At 37.9% G+C, this 27454-nt stretch overlaps 1 protein-coding gene and 1 non-coding gene across 3 annotated transcripts in view; one reads left to right on the top strand and one right to left on the bottom strand.

The window, feature by feature from the left end:
* Positions 1-24611, top strand: part of WDHD1 (WD repeat and HMG-box DNA binding protein 1) — a 61181-nt gene extending 36570 nt beyond the window's left edge. For both annotated transcript variants that reach the window (XM_045823975.1, XM_045823976.1), the window contains 11 exons: positions 2324-2480; positions 10302-10416; positions 11069-11200; positions 14065-14288; positions 14386-14522; positions 15710-15766; positions 17709-17752; positions 18323-18493; positions 19097-19227; positions 21061-21199; positions 22951-24611. In XM_045823975.1, coding sequence (XP_045679931.1) covers positions 2324-2480; positions 10302-10416; positions 11069-11200; positions 14065-14288; positions 14386-14522; positions 15710-15766; positions 17709-17752; positions 18323-18493; positions 19097-19227; positions 21061-21199; positions 22951-23151 — 1508 coding nt within the window. In that variant the 3' untranslated portion in view covers positions 23152-24611. The remainder of the gene's footprint in view (positions 1-2323; positions 2481-10301; positions 10417-11068; positions 11201-14064; positions 14289-14385; positions 14523-15709; positions 15767-17708; positions 17753-18322; positions 18494-19096; positions 19228-21060; positions 21200-22950) is intronic.
* Positions 15908-16107, bottom strand: LOC123809084. The gene has a single exon (XR_006783950.1). It is a non-coding gene; the product is annotated as a U2 spliceosomal RNA (small nuclear RNA).
* Positions 24612-27454: the final 2843 nt, after the last annotated feature.

Raw genomic sequence — 27454 nt, 5'->3', positions numbered from 1 at the left:
AATTTCTTTATAGATAAATTGTTTAAGTTTCTTTATTTTAATATGTTGGCAAAACTGGAATTGTTAGGCAAGGTAGCCATTGTTTTATGTCCAAGGTCTTTTTTTTCATGAGAATTCTGATTAGAAAACTTACAAAGAAGAAATACATGAGATCTGTCTGGAAAATGTCCTACCATTGTTAATATAATGAGAACGATGTTTGCACGACATTGATGTAATCTGGCAGCCAAGGAAAGCGTATTGGAATGCACATGCGTGAGCAATGATGACTTCACTGTACTAGCCCGTGGGAGTGGTAGACACCATTGACTGAGCATGTATATGTGTGACTGTTGCATTCAAAATGACTGAGTGAGTAGAGCAACAAGTCTACATCAGATTTTGCATTAAGCTGGAACTCTTCCATGGAAACTATTCAGATGATTCAGAAGGGTGCAGCTATGGGCAACTGGTGATTGATTGGCAGCTTCATCACAACACACCCACTCATTCATCACGTCTCGTACAGAGTTGTTTTTTGTTTGTTTGTTTTGTTTTGTTTTTTGAGAAACGTCAAATCACCCAGGTGACTCAGCCCCCTAACAGCCTAGATTTGGTGCCCTGTGACCTCTGGCTTTTCCCAAAACTAAAATCACCTTTGAAAGGAAAGAGGTTTCGCCCTGGCTGGTGTAGCTCAGTGGATTGAGCATGGGCTGTGAACCAAAGCATCACAGGTTCGATTCCCAGTCAGGGCACATGCCTGGGTTGCAGGCCACGGCCCCAGCAACCGCACATTGATGGACAGACCTTGTATTTTTCTTTAAGTTTATTAAGATAACAAGGAGATACAAATCAGTGGTAAAGTTGTGGTTATTCCAGCAGATTCTACACAAAAATCAGGAGTTTTCTGTTGCTGTACTGTCTGTTACTGTAACCACTAGCCACAAGTGGCTATTGAACACTTGAAGTGTGGCTAATCTGAATTAAGATGTGCTGTGAGTATAAAATACTCTCCAGACTTTGAAGATTTAGTATGAAAAGAGAATGTAAAATAATATTAAAAATTATTTTAACATTTTAGTTGTTAAAATTATATTTTGTGTATATTGGATTTAATAAAATATAAATTAGAATTAACTTCACTTTCCCTCCTTTTCTCATGTGGTACTAAGAAATTAAAAATTACATTTTTGGCTCACATATTTCTTTTGGACAGTGCCTTTGTAAACTCAGATGATTAGAAGGACACTGAGGATTACTTTATTTTAAGGAGCCTGTTAACCTTGTCTCCTGGCTTAACTATTTCTATTATTAGAGATTTGTACCCTTCAGTTATCATTAGAAACTCCAGTTTTATCTTTAAAACATCAACCATTTCTGGATGTGTCTTCTGTTGGGATATTAGTCATTTATGCTTTAATAATGTGACCGTGAATAACTTCCATTCATGTAACTTTTTATTTCCAATTAAAAATTAGATCTAATACTCTGAAGAAACTGCTGTTTGCAGAGTGAGAGGGCTGTGAAGTCAGAGATAAGAAAGGGGGTGATTAGGAAATTTGCTGGGCACTTCCTGAGGTGGGAGCAGAGTAGGGGGAAACCATGATGCTTACTTGTTTCCTAGGCAAGTTTTGTTTACCTTGGAGTTGGGGGACAGAACCATATAATAAGCCCAAGAAAGAGAGGGAGGAAGAAGACCACTAAAGACATTCTTTACATCCTCACACTGTGTCAGGTTTTAGTAATTTTTAAGTCTCTTAACTACTGAGACTTCAGATTTAAGTTTAATTTTTTTTAACTGAAATTGACTTTCGAAAATACTGCTTTGTTCCAGCAGATGGCATAGTTTTCACTGAAACTGGTAGTTTTTTCTCTTTATTTGGGATAAATATTAGTCATATCTTAGGCTTTGTTTGTTTGTTTTCTCTGTTAGGTCTTACTCTGTGTGGATAATGAAATTTTGTGAGAAAATAAATTTGGATTTTTTGCCATTTTGGTTTTTGTTTATTTTTTTGCTGTTTACTTTTGAATTAAAACTTGAATCATTGGTATGTATTTTTAAAATTATATGTATTGCCCTGGCTGGTGTGGCTCAGTGGTTGAGTGCTGGCCTGTGAAACAAAGGGTTGCTGGTTCGATTCCCAGTCAGGGTGCATGCCTGGGTTGCAGACTAGGTCCCCAGTGGGTGGTGGGGAGCGCATGAGAGGCAACCACACATTGGTGTTTCTCTTCCTTTCTCTCTCCCTCCCTGTCTCTAAAAAATAAATAAATATTTAAAATAGTATTTATTTAACGAATATGTAGCTGTGTCTCCAAGTGATTTGTTTTTCTGTTGATATTACAGGTACCCCCTGTTTTGTGGATTCAGAAGGCATTGTTCGAATGCTAAACAGAGGACTTGGTAATATATGGACTCCCGTATGTAATACAAAAGAACACTGCAAAGGAAAATCTGATCACTACTGGGTGGTTGGTATCCATGAAAATCCCCAGCAACTGAGGTGGGATATTAGAAACTGTTCCTTAAAGTATATTTTTATTTGTTTTTTACCTTAGTTCATTTACTTGCTTTCTATACTTACTAAATTAGAAATTTGTTTATATTCACTGTGAAATTTTCAATCAGTTGCTTGACTTGGAACTGAGAACAAAAAAGGGATTAAGTTTATTGGTGTGGCTATAACATCATTTCTGCCTGTTGATGGGGGACAGTTCTTATTAGACATGGCATTTCATCTTTTATTACAGCCTCTTATTTATTTTTCCTCACTGGAGGACTTGTGTTTTTTTGTTTGTTTGTTTTTGTTTGTTTTTGGTTTTTTTGTTTGTTTGTTTGTTTGTTTTTTCCCCATTGGTTTTGGAGAGAGAGGAAGGGAGAAAGAAACATTGAAGGACCTCAGTTGCCTTCCACATGTCCAGACATGGGATTGAGGAGCAAAGCTAGCCATGTTCCCTAACTGGAAAATGAGCCCACAACCTTTGGGTTATGGAACAACGCCCCAACTAACTGAACCCAACCAGCGAGGACAGCCTCTTATTGTTAACTATGGTTTAGAATCGAATGTATATAATTTAGCTGTTTTTGAGTTTCTTTACTTTTTTTTAAACCTTTGGGTATTAACTAACAAATAGGTTCTGTCGCGATCACTGGCCTGCAGTGACCTCGGAACGCTGCGGATGGCTCGTTGAAACACGAGAAAAACATACACAGAGACAACTAGGTCCTATGGGGAAATAGGAGCAGAATGGCTGTTCTCTCTAGTGGGGAGCGCCATGGCCACCCTCCCTAGGGGAGAGCACCCCTAAAAGAGAGCGCCTTGTTCCCCCACCCAAGCAGGCTTTTTATTGGGTTCATTTGCATAAGAATTCAGGTAAAGCTCATTACTCATTGCCAGGAAGTAAGGGTTAAAGAATAGACAACAAGGAAGTATGAGGGCCTATTTTGAGTCAGGGTCAAAGAGCTATAAAATTTTGAGGAACAAACTTCCTTCTTCCTTGGACCCTTATCATTCAACTGAGAGCATTCTAAACAAAGCAGGTTTCACAGGAGTTTACATATTCTTTCTTAGGCCTGATCACCCAGGGAACCTGCTTTTTCCAGCACAGGGCTGCACCACCCTGTCAGTGTTTCAGGCTTGGGTGGAGCAAGGGAAGTAAGGCAACCAAGAGATAAGGAGATTTTCTCACAGACAATGAGGACTCAGGCTTTGTCAAAACCAAGGGGCAAGGGTCCATCACCCCCTTTTGCTGTAGCCCCCAAAGTCCTTCCCTGGGGGCCTCCCACATGATTGTGCCTGTCTTAGGTCGTTCCCCCCTTGGAGAATCTTACCCGTCATTGGCTAACTGACCAAGCATTGGGGGCCAGTTATGGATGAAGTAGCAGAAGCAGCGCTCCTGCCAGGGAGATAAGCTTGTCTCCTTGGTGGTTTACGGTTCCAAGGTCATTCCCTCAGCCTTAGTGGGGGTTACAGCTTCTGATACCAGGCAGGGCAATTCCCAACAAGGTACAAGTTCAGTATTGATACATGCAGTTCTAATGCTTTTTTGTTTTGTGATTTTATTTTATTTTTAGAGAGTGGAAGGGAGGGAGAGAAACATCAGTGTGCAATAGCGGTTGGTTGCCTCTCACATGTCACCAACTGGGGACCTGTCCCACTACGTAGGCAGGTGCCCTGACTGCATAAGCCAGCGGTCAGTCTACTGAGCCACACCAACCAGGGCGCTTTTTGAGATTTTTAGCTTAATTATTGTAATAGGGTAGAGAAATTAATGGTATATTGCAGGTGTAGAATTCTCAGTCCAGATAGTCTATATTTAGTATTGTGTTGAAGATTTCCCTCTTTTTTGACCTGGTATCTGCTTGGTGTAAGAGATTGTCAATGATATGTAGGTACTTGGTGAAAAAAGAGATATCTCTTTTCATGGAGCTTATAGTCTAAGGAGACAGATAACAGAAACAACTAAATATTATTTACTACTTGGGATAAAAGCCATTAATTAATCAAAGCCAGACACATGATAGAGAATAACAGAAGGGCATGTTTTAGGTGGATTGATCACAGAAGATTCTTAGTGGAGGTAATATTAATATGGGACCTGGATGCCAAGGAGTCTGTTATGGCAGAATAGGGTGAAAAGCAATCTCTGCAGAGTAAACAGCATACATAAAGGCCTTGAGGTCAGAAAGAACTTGATGTATTTGAGAAACTGAAAGGATCTAAATGTGGCTAACATATAAGAATCAAGGGGTGATGGGAGGGTATAAATTCAAGATATCAGAAATTTAGACATATGTTGCATTATAGTCCATGATAGAGAAGTTTGGATTTTAGTTGAAGTGTATGAGGAAGCCATTTAAGATTTTTATCCAGGGGAATGTTGTAATCTGATTTATGCTATAAAAAGGAAAATATAATTGTAAATGGATTGGCACAGGTAAGACTAGAAGTAGGATGACCATTTTCCCACAAGTGGATTTATTCCTTCTGGGCATGTTTGGAAATTCGGGGTATTGTTTTCCGCTGTGACAATGATAAGGGTTACTCTGCCATTTAGAGAGCTGGGGCCAGGGTTGTTAAACATCTCATAGAGTGTAGAACGGTCCTTCTCAACTACAGGTAATCCCAGATGCTTTCAGTGCCGTCATTGAGAAACACTGAGGAAGATTTTGTAGTCATCCAGCTGAGCTAAAACAGTGGCTGGAACTAGTGTGGGGGCAGTGGAAATGAAGAGAAGCAGTTGCAAGATAGAAACAGTAGGATTTGCTATTAAATTGGGGAGTGGGTGTGAGGGAGAATGACATTCATATTTCTAGTTAAAAGCAGCTAGATGGATAGTTGAACTGTTTAAAGATATAGGGTGTGGGGGGGTCTGTCCACAGGGCCCCTCCTTGCCGCCACAGATGAGAATAAGTCTACCAAGACACAATCTGCTTGGGGAGGAAAGGTGGCTGATCTCTCAAAGGAGAAGGGCCAAGAGCCTTTTCCTCAGTGGGCTTTTATTAGGTTCATTTGCACAGGAATGCAGGTAAAGCTTATTAATCATTCTTAGGCAGTAGGGATCAAACAATAGATAACAAAGAACTCCGAGGTCCTACTTTGAGTCAGGGTCAGATAGCCAAAGAGCTGTAAAACTTTGAGGAACAAACTTCTTGCTTGGACCCTTATCATTTATTTAATTGAGAGCATTCTAAACAAAGCAGGTTTCACAGGATTTTGTATATTCTTTCTTAAGCCTGATCACCTGGGGAACCCTCCCTTTCCAGCACAGGGCTACACCGCCCTCTGTCATTGTTTCAGGCTTAAGTCAGGCAGGGGAAGTAAGGCAGCCAAGAGACTAGGAGACTTCTCCCAGACAGAATGAGGACTCAGGCTTTGTCAAAGCTGAGGGCCGAGGGTCCATCACCCCCTTTTGCTGTAGCCCCTCCAAGGTCCTTCCCTGGGGGCCTCCCACATTTTCGTGCCTGGCTTAGGTCATTCCCCTCTTTGGGGAATCTTACCTGTCACTGGCTAACTGACCAAGCATTGGGGGACAGTTATGGATGAAGTAAAAGTTGCAGAAGCAGTGCTCCTACCAGAGAGGTAAGCTTTGTCTCCTCAGTGGCTTATGTCACTCACCCAGCCTTAGTCATGGCAGGGGGGATTATATCTTCTGAAACCAGGCAGGGCGGTTCCCAAGAATAAGGGAAATTAAAATCCATTCTCTTTTAGATGTGTTAAGTTTGAAATGCAAATATCCAAATGGAGCTATCAATTGTATAAATATATATTGTATATATAATTCGAATTCAGAGGAGCAGCTTTGCCTGGAAATATAAATTTGGGAGTCACCAGAATATAGAAGTTATTTAAAGTCATAGTAATAAATTAGATGATTTAGCAAGAAGAAAGAGGGAAAATGGTCTTAGAACCCAACCCTAAGAAATTCCAACATTTAGAGGTGTCAGGTATTAGAGTAGGAATTTTTGCATGAGAAAAAATAGGATTAACTAGGTAAGTAAGAGAAAAATCATCTGAAGAAGATCATATAACAGATGCTGTAAGTGGGGACTATTTCAAGAAAGAGGCAACAGTGAGAAATAAAATTTGCTTTCAAATATATGAAAAGATGATTGATAATCACTAAAAATAAGATAAATATAAATCAAAACTAAAAAGAGAATTCTCTTTTTACATATCAAATTGGTAAAATCTAAAAATTGCTTGGTGTTGGTGAGGCTCTGGTGAAATAATAACATGTGTTGCTGACGGGGAATACACATTTGTTAAAATCCCGATTGAAGGCAATTTGTCAAGAACTACCAGAATTAGAAGTGTGTATGTCCTTTGACCCAATAATTCTGCTTTTAGTATTTGTCCTACAGATATACTAGTATTTGCTATTTAATGTACGATACACAGGCAGCATGAGCATCACCAGGGAGATTATTAGAAATGCTGAATCTCAGGCATCACATCAGACCTACTCAATGAGATTTTGCATTTTAACAAGATCTTTTATTGATTTGTGTGCACATTAAAATTTTAAAAATACCGCTGCTAGCAAATGTGGGAAATGAGACATGTAAAAGATACCTTACATGGAAGGATTGTTAATATTAGCAAAAGATTGGAAACCTAAATTTCTTTTAGAAAAATAAATATATTCTATAAAACTATTTATACACTAGAGTACTATGTAGTTTTTTTTAAATGGTAAAGCAAATCATATGTGTGATAAGTGATGTGTATCCGGAATATAAACAGAACTCTTTTTTTTAATATATTTTATTGGTTATGCTATTATAGTTGTCCTATTTCCCCCCTTTACTCCCCTCCACCCTGTACACCCTCTCCCACCCACTTCCCCCCCTTATTTCATGTCCATGTGTCATACTTATAAGTTCTTCAGCTTCTACATTTCTCATACTGTTCTTACCCTCCCCCTGTCTATTTCCTACCTACAATCTATGCTACTTATTCTCTGTACCTTTTCCCCCTCTCTCCTCCTCCCACTCCCCTGTTGCTCAAAAAAGACTCAGTTAAAAAATAGGCAGCCTTGACTATTTTGGCTTATTGGTTGGAACATTATCCCGTGCACCAAAAGGTTGCAAGTTTGATTCTCAGTCAGGGCACATACCTAAGTTGTGGGTTTGATTTCTGGTTGGGGCGTGTATGGGAGGCAAGCAATTGATGTTTCTCTCTCACACTGATATTTTTCTTTCTGCACCCCCCATCCCCCCTAATCAATTAATATATCCTTGAGTGATGATTTAAAAATAGATACATAATAAAATATTAAAAATAATAATAGGCAAAGGATTTTGAGTAGGCATTTCTCCAAAAGCATATACATGGCCAATAAGCATATGAAAAGATTCAGCATCATCAGCTATTAGGGAAATACAAATGAAAACCCAAGAGATACCACTTCACATTCACTAGGTTGGCTATAACCTGGAAAACAGATAATAACAGATGTTAATGAGGGTGCAGAGAAATTGGAACCCCAGCTATTGCTGGGTAGGGATGTAAAAATGGTAGATTTTGGCAGTTTTTCAAAAGGTTAAACATAGAGTTACTGCATGACCCCAATTGTTCCTCTCCTAGGTATGTACTCAGGAGAGTTGAAAACACATCCATACAAAAACTTATAATTGATTATTCATCATAGATTTCTTCATAATAGCTAAAAAGTGGAAACAGTGCAAATGTTAATCACCTGATGAGTAAGTTAAATGTGGTGTATCCCTGCAATGGAATGTTTTGGGGCTATAAAAGAGGATAAAATACTGATACATCCTACATCATGGGTGAACCTAGAAAATGTTACGCTAAGTGAATGAAGCCAGATACAAAAGGCCACATACTATCATTCCATTTATATCAAATCTTCAGCATAGGCAAATCCATAGCTACAGAAAGTACATTAGTGGTTGCCAAGGACTGCAAGGGAGGGGACAGTGGAGAATAGGGAGAGACTGCTGATGGGTGTGAGCTTTCTCTTTGGGATGATGAAAGTGTTTTGGAATTAGATGGTGGTGATAGATGCACAACTCTAAATATACTAAAAACTGAATTATACACTATGATATCATATGACTATGGTATGTTCAGTGTGAACTTTGGTATATGAATTATATATCTTAATAAAGCTATTAAAAAAGGGTAAGGATGCTGAATGTAGTGATATGGAAAATACGTAATTGTATTTGCTTATATATGCCAAAGAATTCCTGGGAGAGTAAAAAAGGAAACTAACAGCAGTTACCTGGTAGAAGGAAACTCAGTAGATAGTACAGGAGACTTTTCCGTATTCTCTTTTACACTTTGTTTATGTACATGTTTTACTTGTTCGAAAATTAAGTTGAAATTTTTTAAGTGAAAGAGGAAATTCAGTAACCCGAATCAGATAAGAATAGGGGTTAAGTTCAAGAAGACTTCTTAGTTTAGATACATGGAAGTGATTGGTAACCCTTATGAAAGTACTTTTAGTGACATGATAAAACGTTAAATTCCAGATTGGGGTGGGCTGAGAGCATGTGAAGTGAAGAAATAAAAGCATAATATGTAGCCCTGGCTGGGTGGCTCGGTTGGTCGGAGCGTCATCCCATGTACAAAATGGTTGTGGGTTTGACCCCCCATCGGAGCTCATATAGGAGGCAACTGATGAATGTTTTTCTCTCACATCAATGTCTCTCTCTCAAACTCTCCCTCTCTCTCTAAAATCAATAAGCATATCCTTGGGTGAGGATTCTAAAAAATGCATAATATGTAAATAACTTGAACAGAAGTTCAGCTGTGAAGTGGAAGAGATGGGGTGGTATCTAAAGAAGGCTATTAAATCAAAGAAGGAATTATTTAGTTTGAGTGACTTTACAGCATTTTTGTCATCTTTTGGCAATAAATTTAGTAAACAGGATGAGATTGATAATGTAAGAAAAGGAGAGAATTGAAGGAATGAAATCCTCAAAAAAAAGAAAAGAAAAGAAAAGAAAGGTGATCGACTTTAGACCATCTGTCTAAAATAGGAAATAAGACATTTTATCAGTCGTGAGAGGGAAGAAGATAGACAATTGCAGACATATTTAGTGGTTGAAAGGTGACAGGAATTCCTGTCTGAGGGCTTCTGTAGTGTTGGCAGGTCATGGAGCCATGTTGAGGGTATTTTTGGAGGCAGTGGTGGGCAGTGTGGGATGTTTGGGAAAACATGATCTTAGAAAATGCAAAATCAAACTAATAGAGAACCATAAAGGAATTAATTGCTGGTTAATATCCCTGTGCCTTAACTTTTCAAAATCTCCAAGTACTCCATTGGACATTTTTAATATCAAATGGAGTATATTAGTTAACTACTTTTAACAGTTCTTAGGGTGTAGGTTGTTCTCGGAATTTTTTGCATGTTATTCTCAGGAATCAAGTTATTTAGTAATTTGAATGAAAGAATTCACATTTTTATCATAAGAGGCTAAGTTTTGAACCTATATGGATTTTTACTGTTCCATCTAATGTTTATGCAAGTAAGATGATTTGTTTTGTTAGAAAATGCCATCTTGAAAAGGTATATTTAGTCCTGGCTGGTGTAGCTTAATGGATTGAGCATGGACCTGTGAGCCAAAGGGTCACCGGTTCAATTCCTAGTTTAGGGCACATGCCTGAGTTGTGGGCCAGGTCCCCAGTAGATGGCATGTGAGAGGCAACCACACATTGATGTTTCTCTCCCTCTCTTTCTCTTTTCTTCCCCTCTCTCTAAAAATAAATAAAATCTTAAAAAAAAGAAAAGGTGTATTTAATTTAATATTATAAATATATGTTTTTATGCTAAGACTTTTTCTTTACTAACAGGTGCATTCCTTGTAAAGGCTCTCGGTTTCCTCCCACCCTTCCGCGCCCCGCTGTAGCTATATTATCCTTTAAGCTTCCTTACTGTCAGATTGCAACAGAGAAGGGACAGATGGAGGTATGTGGAAATCTTGCATTGACACTCTAACTGCCTGTGACACAGCCATTTAAGAATTGTCCCGATGACCAGTATTGAGAATTCATTACTTTGTAATTAAATAGAGGTCGCAGAGAGGGAGGGAACTGCTTATGGTCACCAGGGCGCCTTATTGCCATCTCTGTCGCCAACAACTTTGCCTGGGAGGTGAACGGGTAGTGTCCCCAGTGCTGCACAAGTATGAGCATCACTGTCAGAGTAGGGCAAGTCCTGAGACAGTGTGCCTCTATGAGGTTTTTGTGCCATGAGTTTTGATTCACCCTAGTCCTAACCCTACATCATCTAAAGTCATTTGAAATCTTGTATTTAGTTACTCTAAACAAGAATCAATTTGCTTCTAAATAACTAGTTAATCCAGTTATTTGAGTATTAACTATAATAGCTAGGAAACTCTTTTAAAACACTACATTTCTTCACTATTCCCTCTCCCCTTTTAAGGATAGGAGATAAAATCAAGCCATAGTATCCCATTAATTAGAATTTGATGCTATAGAGATGAGTATTTCAGAAAATATTTTATTCAGAAACTGGCACGTTAAGATAAATATTTAACACTTGCCTGGCATTAAATGATAGATAGTTGACTGAGTGATTTTTTTTTCTACTTTTGCAGGAACAGTTTTGGCGTTCAGTCATGTTTCACAACCACCTTGATTATTTAGCTAAAAATGGTTATGAATATGAAGAGAGCACTAAAAATCAAGCAATGAGAGAACAATATGAACTTTTATTGAAAATGTTTGCAGTAAGTAAAATAAATATACTGAAAAAATTAAAATTAAATGCTCTTCTAAATTTGAATCTCTTAAAGGTATGTGAGTTAGCACTGACTTCCACAACCTGGAATTCTTAAGTTGTATCCAGTGGTGTTTTTCTCTCTTAACAAAGGTTGTTTTTCAGTTGACGTTGCATTTAAAATATTTGAAAACATTATCTTGCATTTAAGATCATAGGCAGTAATAAACTGTTCTGGTGTCACCTCTCTTTTTGCCTTTGCCCCCACACTGTTTAATTTAATAGGTCTTCCAAGTGATTTTAATGCTTAATAAAGTTTGAGAACTAGGAACTCCAGCTCGTACTCTTATGCTGTGCGACAGAGTTCCTAGACTTCCAAGGGTGTCCAATCTTAAGAACTTTCATAAAGCTTTTAGACATGCCTATTTTTTCTTACCTTTTTAGGTAACTGTGATGGTAAAAGTTTGTCTATAGCCAGTGACCATGTTCAGTGCCTGGTATATTTAAGTATTTTTACCTTTGGAGGTAAATGCAGTTTTTGAAACATGATGTTGTTTATACAGAGTAGTGGGTTTATACAGAGTAGTGGGATATAATACCTTCTTTGCTCATCTTGCACTAGGCTAGAAGTCGCTTGAGGGCAGTGGCATGCCAGGTACCCAATGCTATCTACTACACAGTAGACCTCAGTATTTCCTGAGAGAGGAGTGGTCCAGACTTGTCCCTTTAAAGTTGAGGGAAAGAGTTCTGAGGGAAAAGTGGTTTCTAAGACCTCAGAGCCAATTGTAACTATAGTTTCCAGAAGATGGTATTTACTACAGTCACCTTTGGGCAGCACTGCCTTTTGAGTTTAGTACTAAAGGAGTTCAATTAATTTATTGTAGAGTAAACTGTGTTCCTTTTATAAAGTGTCATTTGTGGTCTAGGAACTACTAACCATTTTACTTCCTACAACACATTTAAGGAAACATTGGATTTAGTTTTACAGGAGCTTTTCCTCTGGAGCAGTGTTTCTCAGGGGGATACTGGTAACTCTGGAGATTGGTCTTTAGCATTCCTGGCCCCCCGGCAAATGCCTGTTCAGCCTGGTTACTGGGAGAATCAGCAGGTTCTTGAATAACATCATTTCATTCAATGTCAATAAGGGGGGGGGGGGCGGGAATCAACTCCTGGCAGGGGCTGCTGCCTATGTGGAGTTGGCATGTTCTCTCCATGTCTGGGCGGGTATCCTTCAGCTACCCTAGTTTCCCCCCACATCCCAAAGATGTGCACGCTAGGTAAATTGTGTGTCTACATTGTTCCAGAGTAAGTCAGTGTGGGTGAGTGTGAAGGGAGGTCATTCTTTGAAGAATGGGGTCACTTTTTGTGCCCTGAACTACTGGGATGGGCTCCGGCCACCCATGAGCCTGAACTGGAATAGTGGGTTGGAAAAGAATTATCTCATTCTTATCAATCTTTCTTAAATATGTGAATAGCACACATTTATTTCAATGTTTAATATTAGAACTGCTTTGGGTCTTTGTTTAGAAGTTTGATGATGTTTTTGTGACCAGAAGTATGCTGTAGGAATTTAACTCTTACTTTGTATCAGTTAGCCTGTGGTAAAATTGATTTGTTATCTGTCCTTTAGATTAAAAGTCACAGTTCCCAGGAACCCATCAACCATGTTAAATAAGGACTTAACTGTACTTCCTTTTATTTCTTAATGCCCCCTGAGGCAGACTACTAACCCTGATTGAGAAGTACTGCTTATAGAATAGTGATACTAGAAAACTTGAGAAGGATGTGCAGGTGAATATTTAAACTTCTGTCTGATGAATCAGACATGGGATGTCCAAGTAACAAAATATATAGTCCTTTTACCCTGTGAATTATGAGACCCTTAGTGGTCGTTGAGGTGTTAATTTTTTTCACATTGTACTTGAGTTGTCTAAGTTCATACTGAAAGAAAACTAGTCAATGTTTTCTAAGAGATGTTAAATGAATGCCCTTTGTTTCATATTATTAAGTATAAACAGAGCAAGAAAAAGGAGGTTGTTTGCTAATTTGGAAGTTGTATATAACTGTTTCTGATAGCTGGAGATCATAGATAATCACACTTTTTTTTTTTTTTAATCTTCACCCAAGGTTATATCCACTGACTCCAGAGACAGAGGAAGGGGGTGGAGAGAGACAGTCAGACAGACATTGATGTGAGAGAAACATCCATCATTTGCCTCCCATATGTGTCCCAATTGGGGACCAAACCAGGCATGTGCAAACTAGGCATGTGCACTGACTGGGAATAGAACCTGTGATCTTTCAGTTTATGGGCTGACACTCCAACCGAGCCACACCAGTCAGGGCCACAATCACACTTTAAAATTATTGGATAAATCTGCTTATCCCCACCCAAATTCACATAGCAGTATTTGTGTGCCAATTCTGGGCAAAGTAATAACAAATAAATCCTCTACAATTTTATTCCTTCTTTGAATTTCTAGCCCTATTTGTTGAGAGTGGGAAAAGAAATTTAGGAGAATCACATTTGAATTTTAAATGAATCTCTTACTTTCCTTGCAATGAATAGCTTAAAATGATATACCATAGTTCATTGAATCCAAGCTACTGTTGATTGTAAAATGCACCATTATTTTATTCATTTACGCCACTGAGAAAAAAATGCTGCCAATTAAACTCTGATCTACCACAGATTGTAACACTCTTCCCAATTTCAGAGATGTTAAAATGTGTAAAAATGTGCATCTTAGAATCAGAGATGCAGTATCTAGAAAACTTTTTTCTCAGTTTTATTAGTAGTTTCATTCCTTAATTTTTAAAAAGTTTAACTTAATGCGATTTGATTTCTTTGTTTTGTTTTCCTTTTTGGGCTAGCTTTCCTGTAAACTGGAGCGGGAATTTCGTTGTGTGGAACTTGCAGATCTGATGGCTCAACATGTTGTGAATTTAGCCATTAAATATGCTACTCGTTCTGGGAAACTAATGTTGGCCCAAAGACTTAGTGAACTGGCTGCAGAGAAGGCAGCAGAATTGGCAGCAACCCAGGAAGAAGAGGAGGAAGAGGAAGAAGATGATTTCAGACAAAAGCTGAATGCTGGGTAAGAAGTATTTAGTTGTTTGAATTTTTCTTTACCATTCTGAATATTAACTTTGTCTTCGCATATAGCTTCTTATTGAATAGTGTTATCTTTTTAGTTACAGTAAGACTCCTACAGAGTGGAGCCGGTCAAGGCTCAGAAATGAGGTTGAAGAAGCCGCGGAAGACACTGGAGAAGTAGATGATATTGAAGAACCTGATGATACAGAAGAAAAATCAGAAATACCTAAGCAGGGTAAGATACATTTTAAATTATAAGATGCAGTTTCAAGATGAGAAATGTCATGTGTGGGACTTTCCCTAATTTACTGAGCTAATAAAAATGAATACAGTAGTCTTGCTTACCCATGATTTTGCTTTTCATGGTTTCAGTTACTCACAGTCAACTGTGGTCTCAAATATTGAGTGGAAGATTCCTGAAATATATTATTCATAAGTCTTAAATTGTGTCGTTCTGAGCAGCATGATGAAATCTTGTACTGTCTGATCCATCCCACCAGGGATGTGAATTATCCTTTGTCCAGTGTATTTACACTGTGTATACTACCCACCCATTAGTCACTTGGTCACTCATGTATCAGATCAGTTGTGGTATCACAGTACCTTTGTTCAGGTAACTGTCATTTTACTTAATAATGGCCCCAAGGCATAACAGTTGTGATGCTGGCAATTCAGATATGCTAAGGAGAAGCTGTAAAGTTCTTTTAAGTGAAAAAGTAACAGCTCTTGACTTCATAAGAAAAGAAGAAATTGTATGCTGAGGTTGCTAAGATCTATGGTAAGAACGAATTTCCTATCTGAAATTATGACAAAGGAAAAAAATTAATGATAGTTTTGCTGTCACACCTCAGAGTGCAAAAGTTGTGGCCACAGTGTGTGGAAATGGTTTGTTAAGATGTGGGGGGAAGGCGTGAACAGGAAACACCTTCAGGCTGGTGGCAGCCTCTTGCCCCAGAGGCACTGAGCCCTTAGAAGACTTCAGCAGGGGTCCCCTGAAATGAGTGACCACATTCACATAACTTTATTACAGCATATTGTTATACTTGCTCCATTTTATTGTAGTTATTGTTGCTAAGCTCTTACTGTGCCTTTTTATAATTTAACTTTATCATAGGTATGTATAGGTGGGTCCAAAGTAGGTTTATAGTTCATATGAAAAATAATCCAATAATTAATAAATAATCATGCAAGGGTAAACTATTTCGTATACTCACAACTATAAATGTACTTTTGCTCTGCCCTGTATGTGTAGGAAAAAACGTAGTACATATAGGGTTCAGTACTATTCTCGGTCGGTTTCAGGCATTATTAGGGGTCTTGGAATGTATTCCTCATGGATAAGGGGGGACTGCTGTACTTCCTTCTTCAAGATACCTGTCTCTTGATTATAGAGGATGACTTTATCTTCCCATTTACACTTAGGACAGAACCCATTTTCCAAAAGTGCAAATTCCTCTGATGTGCCATTTGTTAAGCCAGGTAAGAAATACTTATAATTTTGTAATATTAAGAAGATTTCTTAAGTAGTCTTTAAAGTGATACATCTACTCAAATACACTTTACCCTTTAGGGCCTGTTTGTTTTCTTATTTGTTTGTTTGTGGGTTTTGTTGTTTATCAGTGATGTTTATGAAACCATGGTCATTTAACAAATATTAAATGCCTATTTTGTGTCAGACATTTGACTAGATGAGGGATATGGAAGTCAAGAAGACATGCATGGCCGATCCCTGTATACAAGCTTATAGTGAGGATTGACTTTTTAAACTAACGAGAACAGATACTACACTTGATCTTAGCCGAGAAAGGCCGAGAAACAATCAGATTGGCTTTTTAAACTATACACATATATATCACTGTGATTAAGATACTATCTTTAAAAATATGCACAGAGTATTAGAAGAGCGTGCAGTTTATTCAGTGGTGGGAGGTGGGCTGGGGTTCTAGGGAAGACCGCACAGAGTGTTGAAAGCTGACACCCGAACAGTGACAGTAAAGTGAGCCAAGGTGGGTGGAAGCAGAAGCAGAGACAAAACATGTGCGACAACTTGTAAGAGTGGTGCTGAGTGAATGGTTTGGGGGCAAATGGGCAGGAGCCAAATCACGCAGAGTCATGTAGTCCATAGTAAGGATTTTGGTCTTTATTCTAAGGTTGTTGGGAGGCTGTAGGTTTTAAGCAGGGGCGTAGTGTGCCACACTGCAGAGGAGGAATGCGTGTTAGGAGACTGCGGAGGAGTCCGGGTAAGATTGAATAGTGGCCTGGACTAGGGGAGTGGTGATGGTAGAGAGAACGGGAAGAATTGAGGAGGTAGTTTGGAAGATGATGTAGAGAGTGTAGAAGTTGGGGTATGAAGAATGACTCAGTTTCTCGGCTTCTGTACTTTAGTGAATGATGGTACTATTTACTGAGTCAGGAAACACCAGGGAAAAGCAGGCTTAGATAGGAAGACGATGAATTTCTATTGGATATTTGGATAGGAGCTCAGGAAAGTAATGTCTCTGTAGTCGATATATAAAGTGAAAATCATTGGCATTAGTATAACAATTTAAACCGTGGCCGTGGGTAAGGGAGCAGTGGGGGAGTATGTAAAGTGAGGAGAAAAATGAGCTTAGGCTTAGGGAATCCCTAACATTTAAATACAAGGTAGAAGTGGACAAGAGGGGAACCATCGACAGAGAGTAAGACCAGAGAAGGAGGAGGTAAGTAAGTGTAATGCAGTATCCGAGAAGTCAAGGAAGGAGACAGTATCAAGGAGAAAGGAACACTCAGCTGTGCAGAATGCTGTTAAGAGGAAATAAAAGATGATTGAAAAGCATCCACCAGATTTGGCCACAGAAAGTTTTAGTAAGTACTTAGCAAGAGCAGATTCTGTAGGGTAGTGGGGCTGGAAGCCACGTTATGAGCAGTGAGGAAGTGGGAATAGTGTGTAGACAGCTCTTGAGAAATTTGGCTGTATATGGGGGGTGAGGGGAAATGGTGGCTGGAGAGTAGAGAGGATTTGTTTGGTTTTTAAGTTGGGAAACTTGAATAGCCAATAACCAGGGAAAAGTCAAAGATGGTGTAGCCATTGATAGGACAAGTGTCTTGACAAAGCAGGAGGGGTGAGATGGAGAGCACGAGGAGTGGAATTACTAACCTTGCTAAAATAAGACGCCATTTTTCTGTGCTCACAGGAGAAAAGAATAGATCTGCATGTATTGGGTTGGAGTGTTTTATAGTGGCAAGTTGCAGTGGTGCCTGTCCAATGGCTTTTATTTTGTCTTGGGAATAGGAAGGAGGTTATGTGTAGTTAATAGTTTTAAAGTTATGAAGTATATTTCTTTTTATATAATACAGATTAAAATGCTCATTGTATTATTACAGAAGTCAGAAGTTCTCTCTTTTTTACCACTATTAAGTGAGGGTTTCTTTCTCATGAAAGGTGCAGCTACCTCTGGCAGCCAAGGACGAGTAAACCCCTTCAAGGTGAAGTTTTTCCAGTGGTATTTTCTATTTAAATACATTTCCATCCAGAGAAATACAGGGTCTGACACAAATAATATCCTTGTTTTATTACATAAAAATCTTTATTACAAAATAAGCATGTATTCCTGTGACATAACAATGTCACACTCAAGCGCACCATGTGACATTTTAGGTGAAATGTTCAAATTGCTCTCCATCTCACGTGAGACATTCACGTACCGTACCAACTACCCTCAAAGGCGTTACTTCTGCCAGACCCTGTATTTTCAAACCACTCTATGACCCTCCCTGAATTGGAGGCATTAAGGCTGCAGCAGATCTTTGTGCCAACAAACGCAAAAGCAGCACAGATTCTCGGGTTGTATTTTCTTCTTATTTCTAAGTACCTGTTGTTATTGGGGACGTGGTATTTGGGAATATGTGTATCAGTCTAAATTTGGGTTGTACCAAATTTAGTCCGTTTCAAAAATGAGACTACAATACAAACTTAACTGAAATATTAAGGGAAAATAAATTACTGGGATTCTTTTTCTTCTTTAAACAAGATGTTAACACAAGTTTGTTCTTTAGGTATCGGCCAGTTCCAAAGAGCCAGCCATTTCAGTGAGTTCAGGACGTTCTGCTAACATTTTAGACAGTATGAACAAATCATACAAGAAATCTCCTGCACTTAATCGAGCTACAAATAATGAAAAGTCTCCAGTAATAAAGCCTCTCGTTCCAAAGCCAAAGTCTAAGCAGGTACTGCTTACCGCATCTGCAGCAGACACATGCTCTGTTTGCCTTACTATAGTTCATGTCCCTGTTTCAGGTGTGGGCCAGGAGGCCCCAGATGTCATCATCGATTGTCTGGTGAGGGCAGAGATTCTCCCTTCTGGATCTGCCTCAGAATCATCTCCCCCCACCCCGCCCCCAAAATATATGCCCAGACCCTGGGGACTTGGGCATCTGTCTTTTGTTGTTGTTGTTGTTGTTTCTAATTTTCCAGATGGTTCTGATGTGTTATTTCTATTTAATGATGACTGTGGAGTACCTGGCTGTAATCTTCCCTTGTCCCGTGTTCTGATTTTGCTTCTCAGGTTTCATCCCATGCCTGTCATGAGTAAAATAGATCTACTGTTCATCTTTCCATTTCTTATAACTCTGTTTATTTAGAAAACATTGAATTTGAAGTATGGTTTTGGGGGTTTGTGTGTGTGCACGCTCTTATTTTTTGAGAATTTAAGGGCTTAACATGTTGGCATAAGAATTCTAAATATTTTTCCACATTTTTTCAAAACTTGATTGTAACATTTAAATTCATACTTGATTTTGTTGCAGTACTCTTTATGATTGTTTTTACAGGCATCTGCAGCATCCTATTTCCAGAAAAGAACTTCCGAAGCTGATAAGACTGAGGAAGTGAAAGAAGAAAGCCCTGGAAATTCATTATCTGAAACTCCAGCCACATGTCCTCAAAACACTGAAAACCAAAGGTCAGTGCATAGGGAAATGTAGTATTCTCAAGACACAGCCTCCCAGTGAAAGACATGCAGAAGCAGCAGAAACACTTATGCAGCCCTGTGATTTGTTATTGTCAATCACTCATTGACACTTGTAGTGGGCATTTTGAATAATTACAATTTTAAGGAAGTCACAAATATTGATTTATACCTATTTATATTACTTATTAAAATATGCTTTTTAAAAGATTTTATTTATTTATTTTAGAGAAGGTAAGGGAGGGAGAAAGAGAGGGAGAGAAATATCAATGTGGGGTTGCCTCTCAAGCATCCCCTACCAGGGAACTGGCCCACAACCCAGGCATGTGCCCTGACTGGGAATCAAACTGGCAACCCTTTGATTCACAGGCCGGCATTCAATCCACTGAGCCACACCAGCTAGAGTGAAAGTGTGCTTTGATAACTTGGATGTTTTAAATTATAGATACATTTTATTAGGGCACTATATTTTATAATTAGTTTTTTTAATACATAATATAGTTATATGGCAAAAACATAGTCAAAAGAGGTATGATGAAGAGTAAATCTCTTATTTACCCAGTTCCTCTATCCACAAATAGTCACTGCAACCAGTTTCTTATATAGCCTTCCACAATTAATCTATGAATGTACAAACACTTCTATTAATCTTTTGTTGTTTTGTTTTTTTTTGTTTTATAGAAATGGTATCTTACACATTGTTCTGTGCCTTGATTTTTTTCACTTAGCAGCTTTTTCAGGTCATTTCAGATTTCTACACAGAGTTTCTTTCATCTTTTGATAGTAATTGAATGGATATACCATAATTTACTTAGTTCTCTACTGGTAGAGAAAGGTCTTTTGCTAGTACAAATAGTACTGCAATGGATAACTATATGAATGTCATTTCTACGTAGACCTATAGCTGTGGATTCCCACTTACATGGTTCAAGTTAATGTGGCCTTATAATTCTGATAGATATTGCCAGATTATTCTGCATTGTACACTGTTTGTCCATGTCCTGTTTTCCCACCATTGCAATATGTGACTATATTTCTTGATCTGTCGTGCTACATTTATTTAAAATGCATCAGTTAAATTGAAAAGGTCATTTTATTCTTATTACATTAACTAGTTTAATTTGAGAGAGTAGCTATGTTTTTTGTTGTTTTGCTCTGAATTCAATTTAGGTATTAAACTGAAAATTTTAAGAAGATTCAGTGTTTTATACTATCAACAGGGTATACAGAAAAAATATACTCAGTAAATATTAAATGTCCACATTACACCCTCACTTGTGACCTAAAGACAGTTGTGTCAGAAGTGAAATCTAATAAAATCGACCAGTGTGTTGTGTCCACTTTTTACTTACATGATGATGATACAAGAAAGGACCCACACTCCAGGTCAGCTGCAAGAGCCAGGGTAAGAGGATGGCTAGAGAGCTTGACAGAAATCCTGCAGGTTCTGGTTTGGGAGATGGAGAAAGAGCCTACCAAGGCTACATGGAAAAATTTTACTACTCCAGTGGGGATTGGAGACCCTGAGCCTGTCGACATTAAAACAAGAGTTGTAAGTGCAGAGTTCGAGTTTGCCGCACTTAGAAAATACAAGTGTGAGTAATGCCTTTGAACTGACCTTACAAAGAATTTTTCAGTTCATTATTCCTGTAGTCTCCAGGCAGTTTTAAGTAATGTATAATATGATTATGAACAAGTATAATTAATTGTTTCTCTCTTCACACAACTATGCAAAGAGTAATGGTTAATTACTAACCTGAAAAGTCATAAAGCACTTTAAACAGTATTTCAGGTATAACATTTTTTCTCATGATTGTGCTCTTTTAGGCCAAAGACTGGGTTCCAGATGTGGCTGGAAGAAAACAGAAGTAGTATTTTGTCTGACAATCCTGACTTCTCAGATGAAGCAGACATAATAAAAGAAGGAATGCTTCGATTTAGAGTATTGTCCGCTGAAGAAAGGAAGGTAAGGATAATTGTGTTGAGGTTGAGATCTTGGTGAATTCACAAGTTTTTAAAATTCTTATGGAAAATACCTTTTCTGTTTTTGAAAATAGAATACATTTCAATAAACTTTGTGTGGAGAGGAAATTAAGTAACTAAAATGTCAGCATGGAACATATGGATATATAGTAGCTATTACTCAGTGCAGCTGGTTAATTTGGGGCAGGTATATTGTTTACATCTGTATTAGTTCCTGTATATTTTAAGTTAGGGGACTACCCCAAGAAAAAGTCCATTACTTATAAATTAAAAGCAAATAAAATGAATAAATAAAAATAAAGTTAATTCACGTTTTTAGACTGGTACTTTAGGGTCTTATAAGCAGAATTTTTAAAAATGCTATTTACTTACACTGAATACTGCTTTTGGGGGGAAGAGCTGGTGTTCAGTTTCAGCCTTTCACATGGAAATGAGAACGGGTGGCTTGTACCTCTTGCTCTTCATGTAAATTTCTGCCATGTGAAGGAGGGCTAGGAACAGCTTTCTGTTGCAGTGGGAAGGAATGTGTGTAGTGTATCAGTTAAATCCTGGGACTTCACTTTCCCAGGGATGGCAGTGTGCAGCACGGACACCTGGGTGTCACTAGGGCACCTAGTGACAGATTTGCCATGATAAACTGGGTTTTGTGAGGAAAGGTATTGTAAAATGAGGAAGAAACTGGTCTAACCACCTATAGTTTCATTGAGAATCTCAGCAGTAGCTTTGTTCCTCATTTTTAATAGGTATTTATAAAAGCGTAAAAATTCTAAAGAATTAGGTAAAACGCCCTCTGACTTTTGAATGAATCAGACTTTATGTAGCTAAAGGAAGCGAGTTGGCAAAAGTTGTGATTGTTTCTGAGTACTTAGAATTGTAATCAATATTTTTAAGATAAATCTTAAACATTTATTTACATCCAGTCTGTTCATGTGAGAAATTCTACAGCTCAAATTCTCTTTTTCTATAGTAAATAAATGGGGAGGAATATAAAGTAGGGGGAGTAGGAACTATTATAAATTAAAAGAGATTTAAGAGACAGATGAAATGAGTGAAGCTGTTAGGTTCTTGATTAGTGAATAGAGGCCAGTCCCAAAAAGAATGTATACTGTACGCAACATCCCTGAAACAGCAGAGTCGGAGGGATGAAGAACAGACTGCCTGTTGCCAAGAGTCTGTGGGGCCTTGGTGAGGAGTGGGGGCGGCGTGATGGCTCCTTGTGGGGGCGGGACTGTTCTGTATTGTGACGGTGGTGGTAACCACTGAAGCTGCAGTAGAGCTGAACACACACACACACTCAAAGGGATTTGTGGTGTTAGCGTCCTTGTTGTGATATGATATAGCACTACAGTTTTGCAAGATTCTTAGCATTAGGGGGACCTGGGTAAAGGGTATATAGGATCTTTCTGTATTATTTTCTACAACTGCATGTGAATCTACAATCTCAAAATGAAAAGTTTTACTTTAAAAAGCACTTCGCACTTAATATGGTTATATACAAGCAGAGTTTTGATTGAAATATTATAGAGGTAGAATGTAAATTTTTTAATGTATTCTGCAATTACGTAATAAGAAATTTCTTAATGAGAATCCTTTATGATTAGCTTAACAATTCAAGTGCTAATTATACTACTTTATATACAGGAATGTTACCTGAAAAAAATTTTTTTAAATAATTTTCTTCCTATTTCCTTGTTATTGAGTAAAATTTTTTTCTCCCCCACTATTTTGACAAAGGCATGGGCCACCAAGGCCAAAGGAGGGACTGCAAGTGATGGAACTGAAGCAAAGAAGCGGAAACACGAAGATAATGAAAATCAAGAAACTGAACACCAGGAAAAAAAAGCAAAGGAGAATCTGAATTTGCCTAAAAAGCAGAAACCTTTAGATCTTTCTACAAATCAGAAACTGTCAGCTTTTGCATTTAAGCAGGAATAGAGTAAGGAAGTAGCCTTAGGAAACTAATGGCTTTTTTTTTTTTAACTGTCTTTGATGAATCTGGACTTTTAAAAAAATCTTTAGAAAACACTATATATTTTTTAAAAGAGTTTAAAGACAGTTGTTTGTCTTTGTAAGGTAGTGTAGTAATTATACTGGCGTAGTAGCTCTAGGAATATATAAAAACAGTCATTTCTGCAGATTCCATGGGAAGCCAGTTTGATTTTGTTTTTTACCTTCAAAACCGTTAAAAGCCAAGGTACTTCTGCCTCCGCGCATTGAAGTGCCTTGTAGGGAATTCTTCTGTTGGGTTATGTCATGTGCTGGAGGGAACCGCAGTAGTTCTCTTCCCAAGTGTGTCCCACACACTGCTCTCTCTCCATACCGGACCCAGGGGCCATGTTTTGTAATATGGGCCCTAAACATGTACATAATTTTGTAGATGAGACTTTTGCTTTTGTTCTGGAAATTTCTTCATAGATGGCTTTTAATTCTCTGCATAGCTTAGTTTTTAGTTTTTAAAAAATAAATAAAACTTTCACATTTCTGTATATAGCTCGATACATTGTATTTCCACGAGATAGAAATATTTCTAAAAATACATTTTATATTTATTACCATAATTTCCTCCACCATCCCTACCCTGCTGTACATTATCCACACACACAGAAGAGAAGAACTGAAGACAGTGTATTGGTAGTATGCAGCCCAGGGCATAAATAATGTGCTCCTGGTAAGGTACTCTGGTTACCAGCATTAGCAGTACTTTTCTGGCCAGCCTTTGAAGAGAATAAAGAATTAGGGAAAATGTTTACTTTTTTTTTTTTTTTTTTTTTTTAGAAACAAGATTTAATTTTTTTTTTATTTTTTAATTTTGAGGAACAAGACTTATTCCATACTTTTTTGATTACTATTCTAAATTGAGCTTAGTACAAATGCAGCCACTTAGTGAGGGCAAGGTACGGGGGTGGGGGTAGGTAGATAATCGTAAAATAAAATGAAGTTGGAAGGTTGGAAGGAAAACTTGGAAATCAAGTTTATAGTTTGGAAGGAAAAAAATATGTTAAAAGTTTAGATGTATAGGAGCCAAAGGATATTCCTTATCTCACAATGATTAAGGCTATAAAGGAATACATTTCTGATTTTTTAATTAGTGTTTAGTATTGAGAGACATTATAGCATAGTGGTTAAGAACACAGATTTCCATACCAGACTGCCCACGTTTGAAAACCCACTGCAGTACCTACCAGCTGAATAACCTTGGGTAATTTCTGCCTTTAACTCATCTGTAAGATGGGTATAAATAATAGTATCTACTGCATAGAGTTGTTGTGAGAATTAAATGAGACAAACGCACTGAGTTCCTAGCACATAGTGATGTTTAGTATAAATGTCAGCTATTATAGTACTACTGGGTATTTTACCTTGATTTGTCATTCAGTTTGATCATGAGCACGAATTCGATTTCAAGATCCTGAAGTAAAGGTTTGTTTATAATACTTTGGAAAGCGTGTTTATGGATACATATTTTGTTTTTATTTCCTCAACTTCCTTATTGTACATAGTGTATAATACTTAAGGATCTAATCCTTGAGTATTCTGTTTCAGATCCATAGGAACCTGATAACATCAAAGATTTGCAAATGGTTTTTTTAATCCCCTTTTATTCTGCCGAAGGGAGGTTTTTCTATTGACTTGGTTTTACTTAAAAGTCAGAACATTGAAACCAAGAAACATTATCCTTATTCCTTTTCTGTGTAAGATTAAACCTTTTTTTTAAAAAGTGTTTTAGAGAATTGAGGCTTAATGGTAGGAACGTGAAAATGGAAATAATTTATTAACCACCATCGTGATATCTATAATATTGCCTATTCTGAACTTACTAGGCACTATACAAAGTTACCATGCTTAATTTTATTCTCTAATAGCAAAAACTTCTTAAAGAGGAGGTTATTTTATAGTTTTAAATTCATCAAAAGGTCATTACCTAATTATTCCAGAGAGCGGGTGAGTGAGAGCTGGATTGTGCCTGCCAGCTCTGGGGACCATGGGAACCTGCAGCCTCTCACAGCCCGTGGGAGCCACAGACCCTTCCACACAGACAGCATCTTGACTGGTTGTCTGGTGGGCTTTTTTTTGTTTTCCAGCTGCTTTATTATAGAAAAGTACAATTTCCCCCCAGGTTTTTATTTTGAATAGTTTTAAACCTACAGAAGATTTCAGATAGTACAGTGAACACAGTTATACCCTTTATCTAGATTGACTTCCTTAAGTGCCCTCCCCATGTAGGATCAGTCAAGAATCCTGCATTGCACTTTATTATTAGAAGTACATGCTTTTTAAAACAGGAGTGAATGAGGGGGAACATCACCAATCCCAATACCCAGTGATAACCACAGGGTATTGGGTTAACATTTGAGTGTATGTCATTAGGCTTTTTTCTGTGCAATTTTTTCACATAGTTGTGCAGTCCAAATTCATACTCCATACTGTACCCTATGGGTTTAGGTTTTTAGACTTGCCCTCCAGCCTTTGCAATTGTGTGAGTCGATTCCTTGCAGTAAGTCTCTTACTATATATCTCTTACTGGTTGTGTTCTTTGATTGAACACTGACTAATTCAAGACTATTTTAAATAATTTCATGACAAATAAATTGGAAAATTCTAATGAAGTGAACAAGTACCTACAAAAGCAGAGCTTATTAGCTCTGGCTGGTGTGGCTCAGTGGATCGAGTGCTGGTCTGCAAACCAAAGGGTCGCCAGTTTGATTTCCAGTCTAGGGCACATGCCTGGGTTGCAGGTCAGGTCCCCAGTTGGGGGAGCACAAAATAGAAGTAACCACATATTGATGTTTCTCCCTCTTTCCCTCTCTTCCCCTCTCTAAAAATAAATAAATCTTTTTTAAAAAGCAGAGCTTATTAAAAGTTACTCAAAACATCAAAAAGGCTAAAATACTTCGGAATAAATTTAACAAATAAATGCAAAACTTATACTTTGAATTATAAGCACGTTGAAAGACAAGAAGACCTAAATAAATGTGAAGATATGTTTATGAATCAGAAACTTCTTAAGATGGAGACACTCCCCAGATTGACCTACAGATTCAATGCAGTTTCTGTCAAAATACCAGGTGGCTTCTTTGCAGAATCTGACAAGCTGCTCCTAAAATTCAAGGGACCCTGAATGGCCAAAACAGTTTTTTCAAAGAACAAGTTGGAGGATTTACACTTCCCATTTCAGAACTTACTGTATTTTTGGACTATAAGACTCACCTTTTTAACGCATTTTTTGCTTCAAAAAATTTTCCCCTATTTTCTTCCTCTAAAACCTAGGTGTGTCTTATGGGGCGGACCCCAGACATGCCTAGGTTTTAGAGGAGGAAAATGGGAAAAATTTTGAAGCAAAAAATGTGGTTAAAAGGTGCGTCTTATAGTCAGAAAAAGAAGGTACTATGAAGTTACAATAATCAAGACCATGAGGTACTGGCATGAGAGTATAGAAGTGACAGTCCAGAAATAAGCTCACATTTAAAAGTCAACGGACTTTTGACAGGGTGCTCAGGACATTTCAATAGAGAAAGGATAGTCTTTTCCATAAACAGTTCTGGGACAACTGGATTCATGCAAAAGAATGAACTTGGACCCTATCTCATACCATATTAGTAAATCCCAAGTGGATCAAGACCTAAATGTAAGAGCTAAAACAGAGTTTTATAAGAAAACATAGGTGCAAATCTTCAACCTTGGATTAAGCAGTGGTTTCTTAGCTATAATACTAAAAGCACAGGTAACGGAAGAAAAATGAAGCCAACATCAAAATTAAATACTTTGTGCTTCAAAGAACACCATCAACAAAGAAAAAAAGCAAGCTACAGAACATGGGCAAAGAATTTGAATAGGTATTTCTCCAAAGGATATACAGGGTCTGGCACAAATAACACCCCCTCCCCTTTTTTATTACAACATCATAAGCATGTAATTCTTTAACAACAATATCACACTCAAGCACACCATGTGACATTTTAGGTGAAATGTTCAAATTAACACTATGAAGTATTATATCCATATTATTACCCTACCAACCACACTCAAGCAGGCCTGCCAAACCCTGTACAAATGGCCAAAAGCACATAAAAAGATACTCAGTATCTTTAGTCCTCAGGAAAATGCAAATCAAAACCACAAAGTTAGGGCATGTGCCTGGGTTGCAGGCCACATCCCCAGTGGGGCCAGGTGAGAGGCAACCACACATTGATGTTTCTCTCCCTCCCTTCCCCTCTCTAAAAATTAATTAAAAAGATCT

The sequence above is a fragment of the Phyllostomus hastatus genome, unplaced genomic scaffold, assembly GCF_019186645.2.
Source record: "Phyllostomus hastatus isolate PE091 unplaced genomic scaffold, TTU_PhHast_1.1 phas_scaffold_501, whole genome shotgun sequence".
Classification (NCBI taxonomy): domain Eukaryota; kingdom Metazoa; phylum Chordata; class Mammalia; order Chiroptera; family Phyllostomidae; genus Phyllostomus; species Phyllostomus hastatus.
The sequence above is the reverse complement of the archived record's forward strand: the minus strand, read 5'-3'. Positions and strand labels throughout refer to the sequence as shown.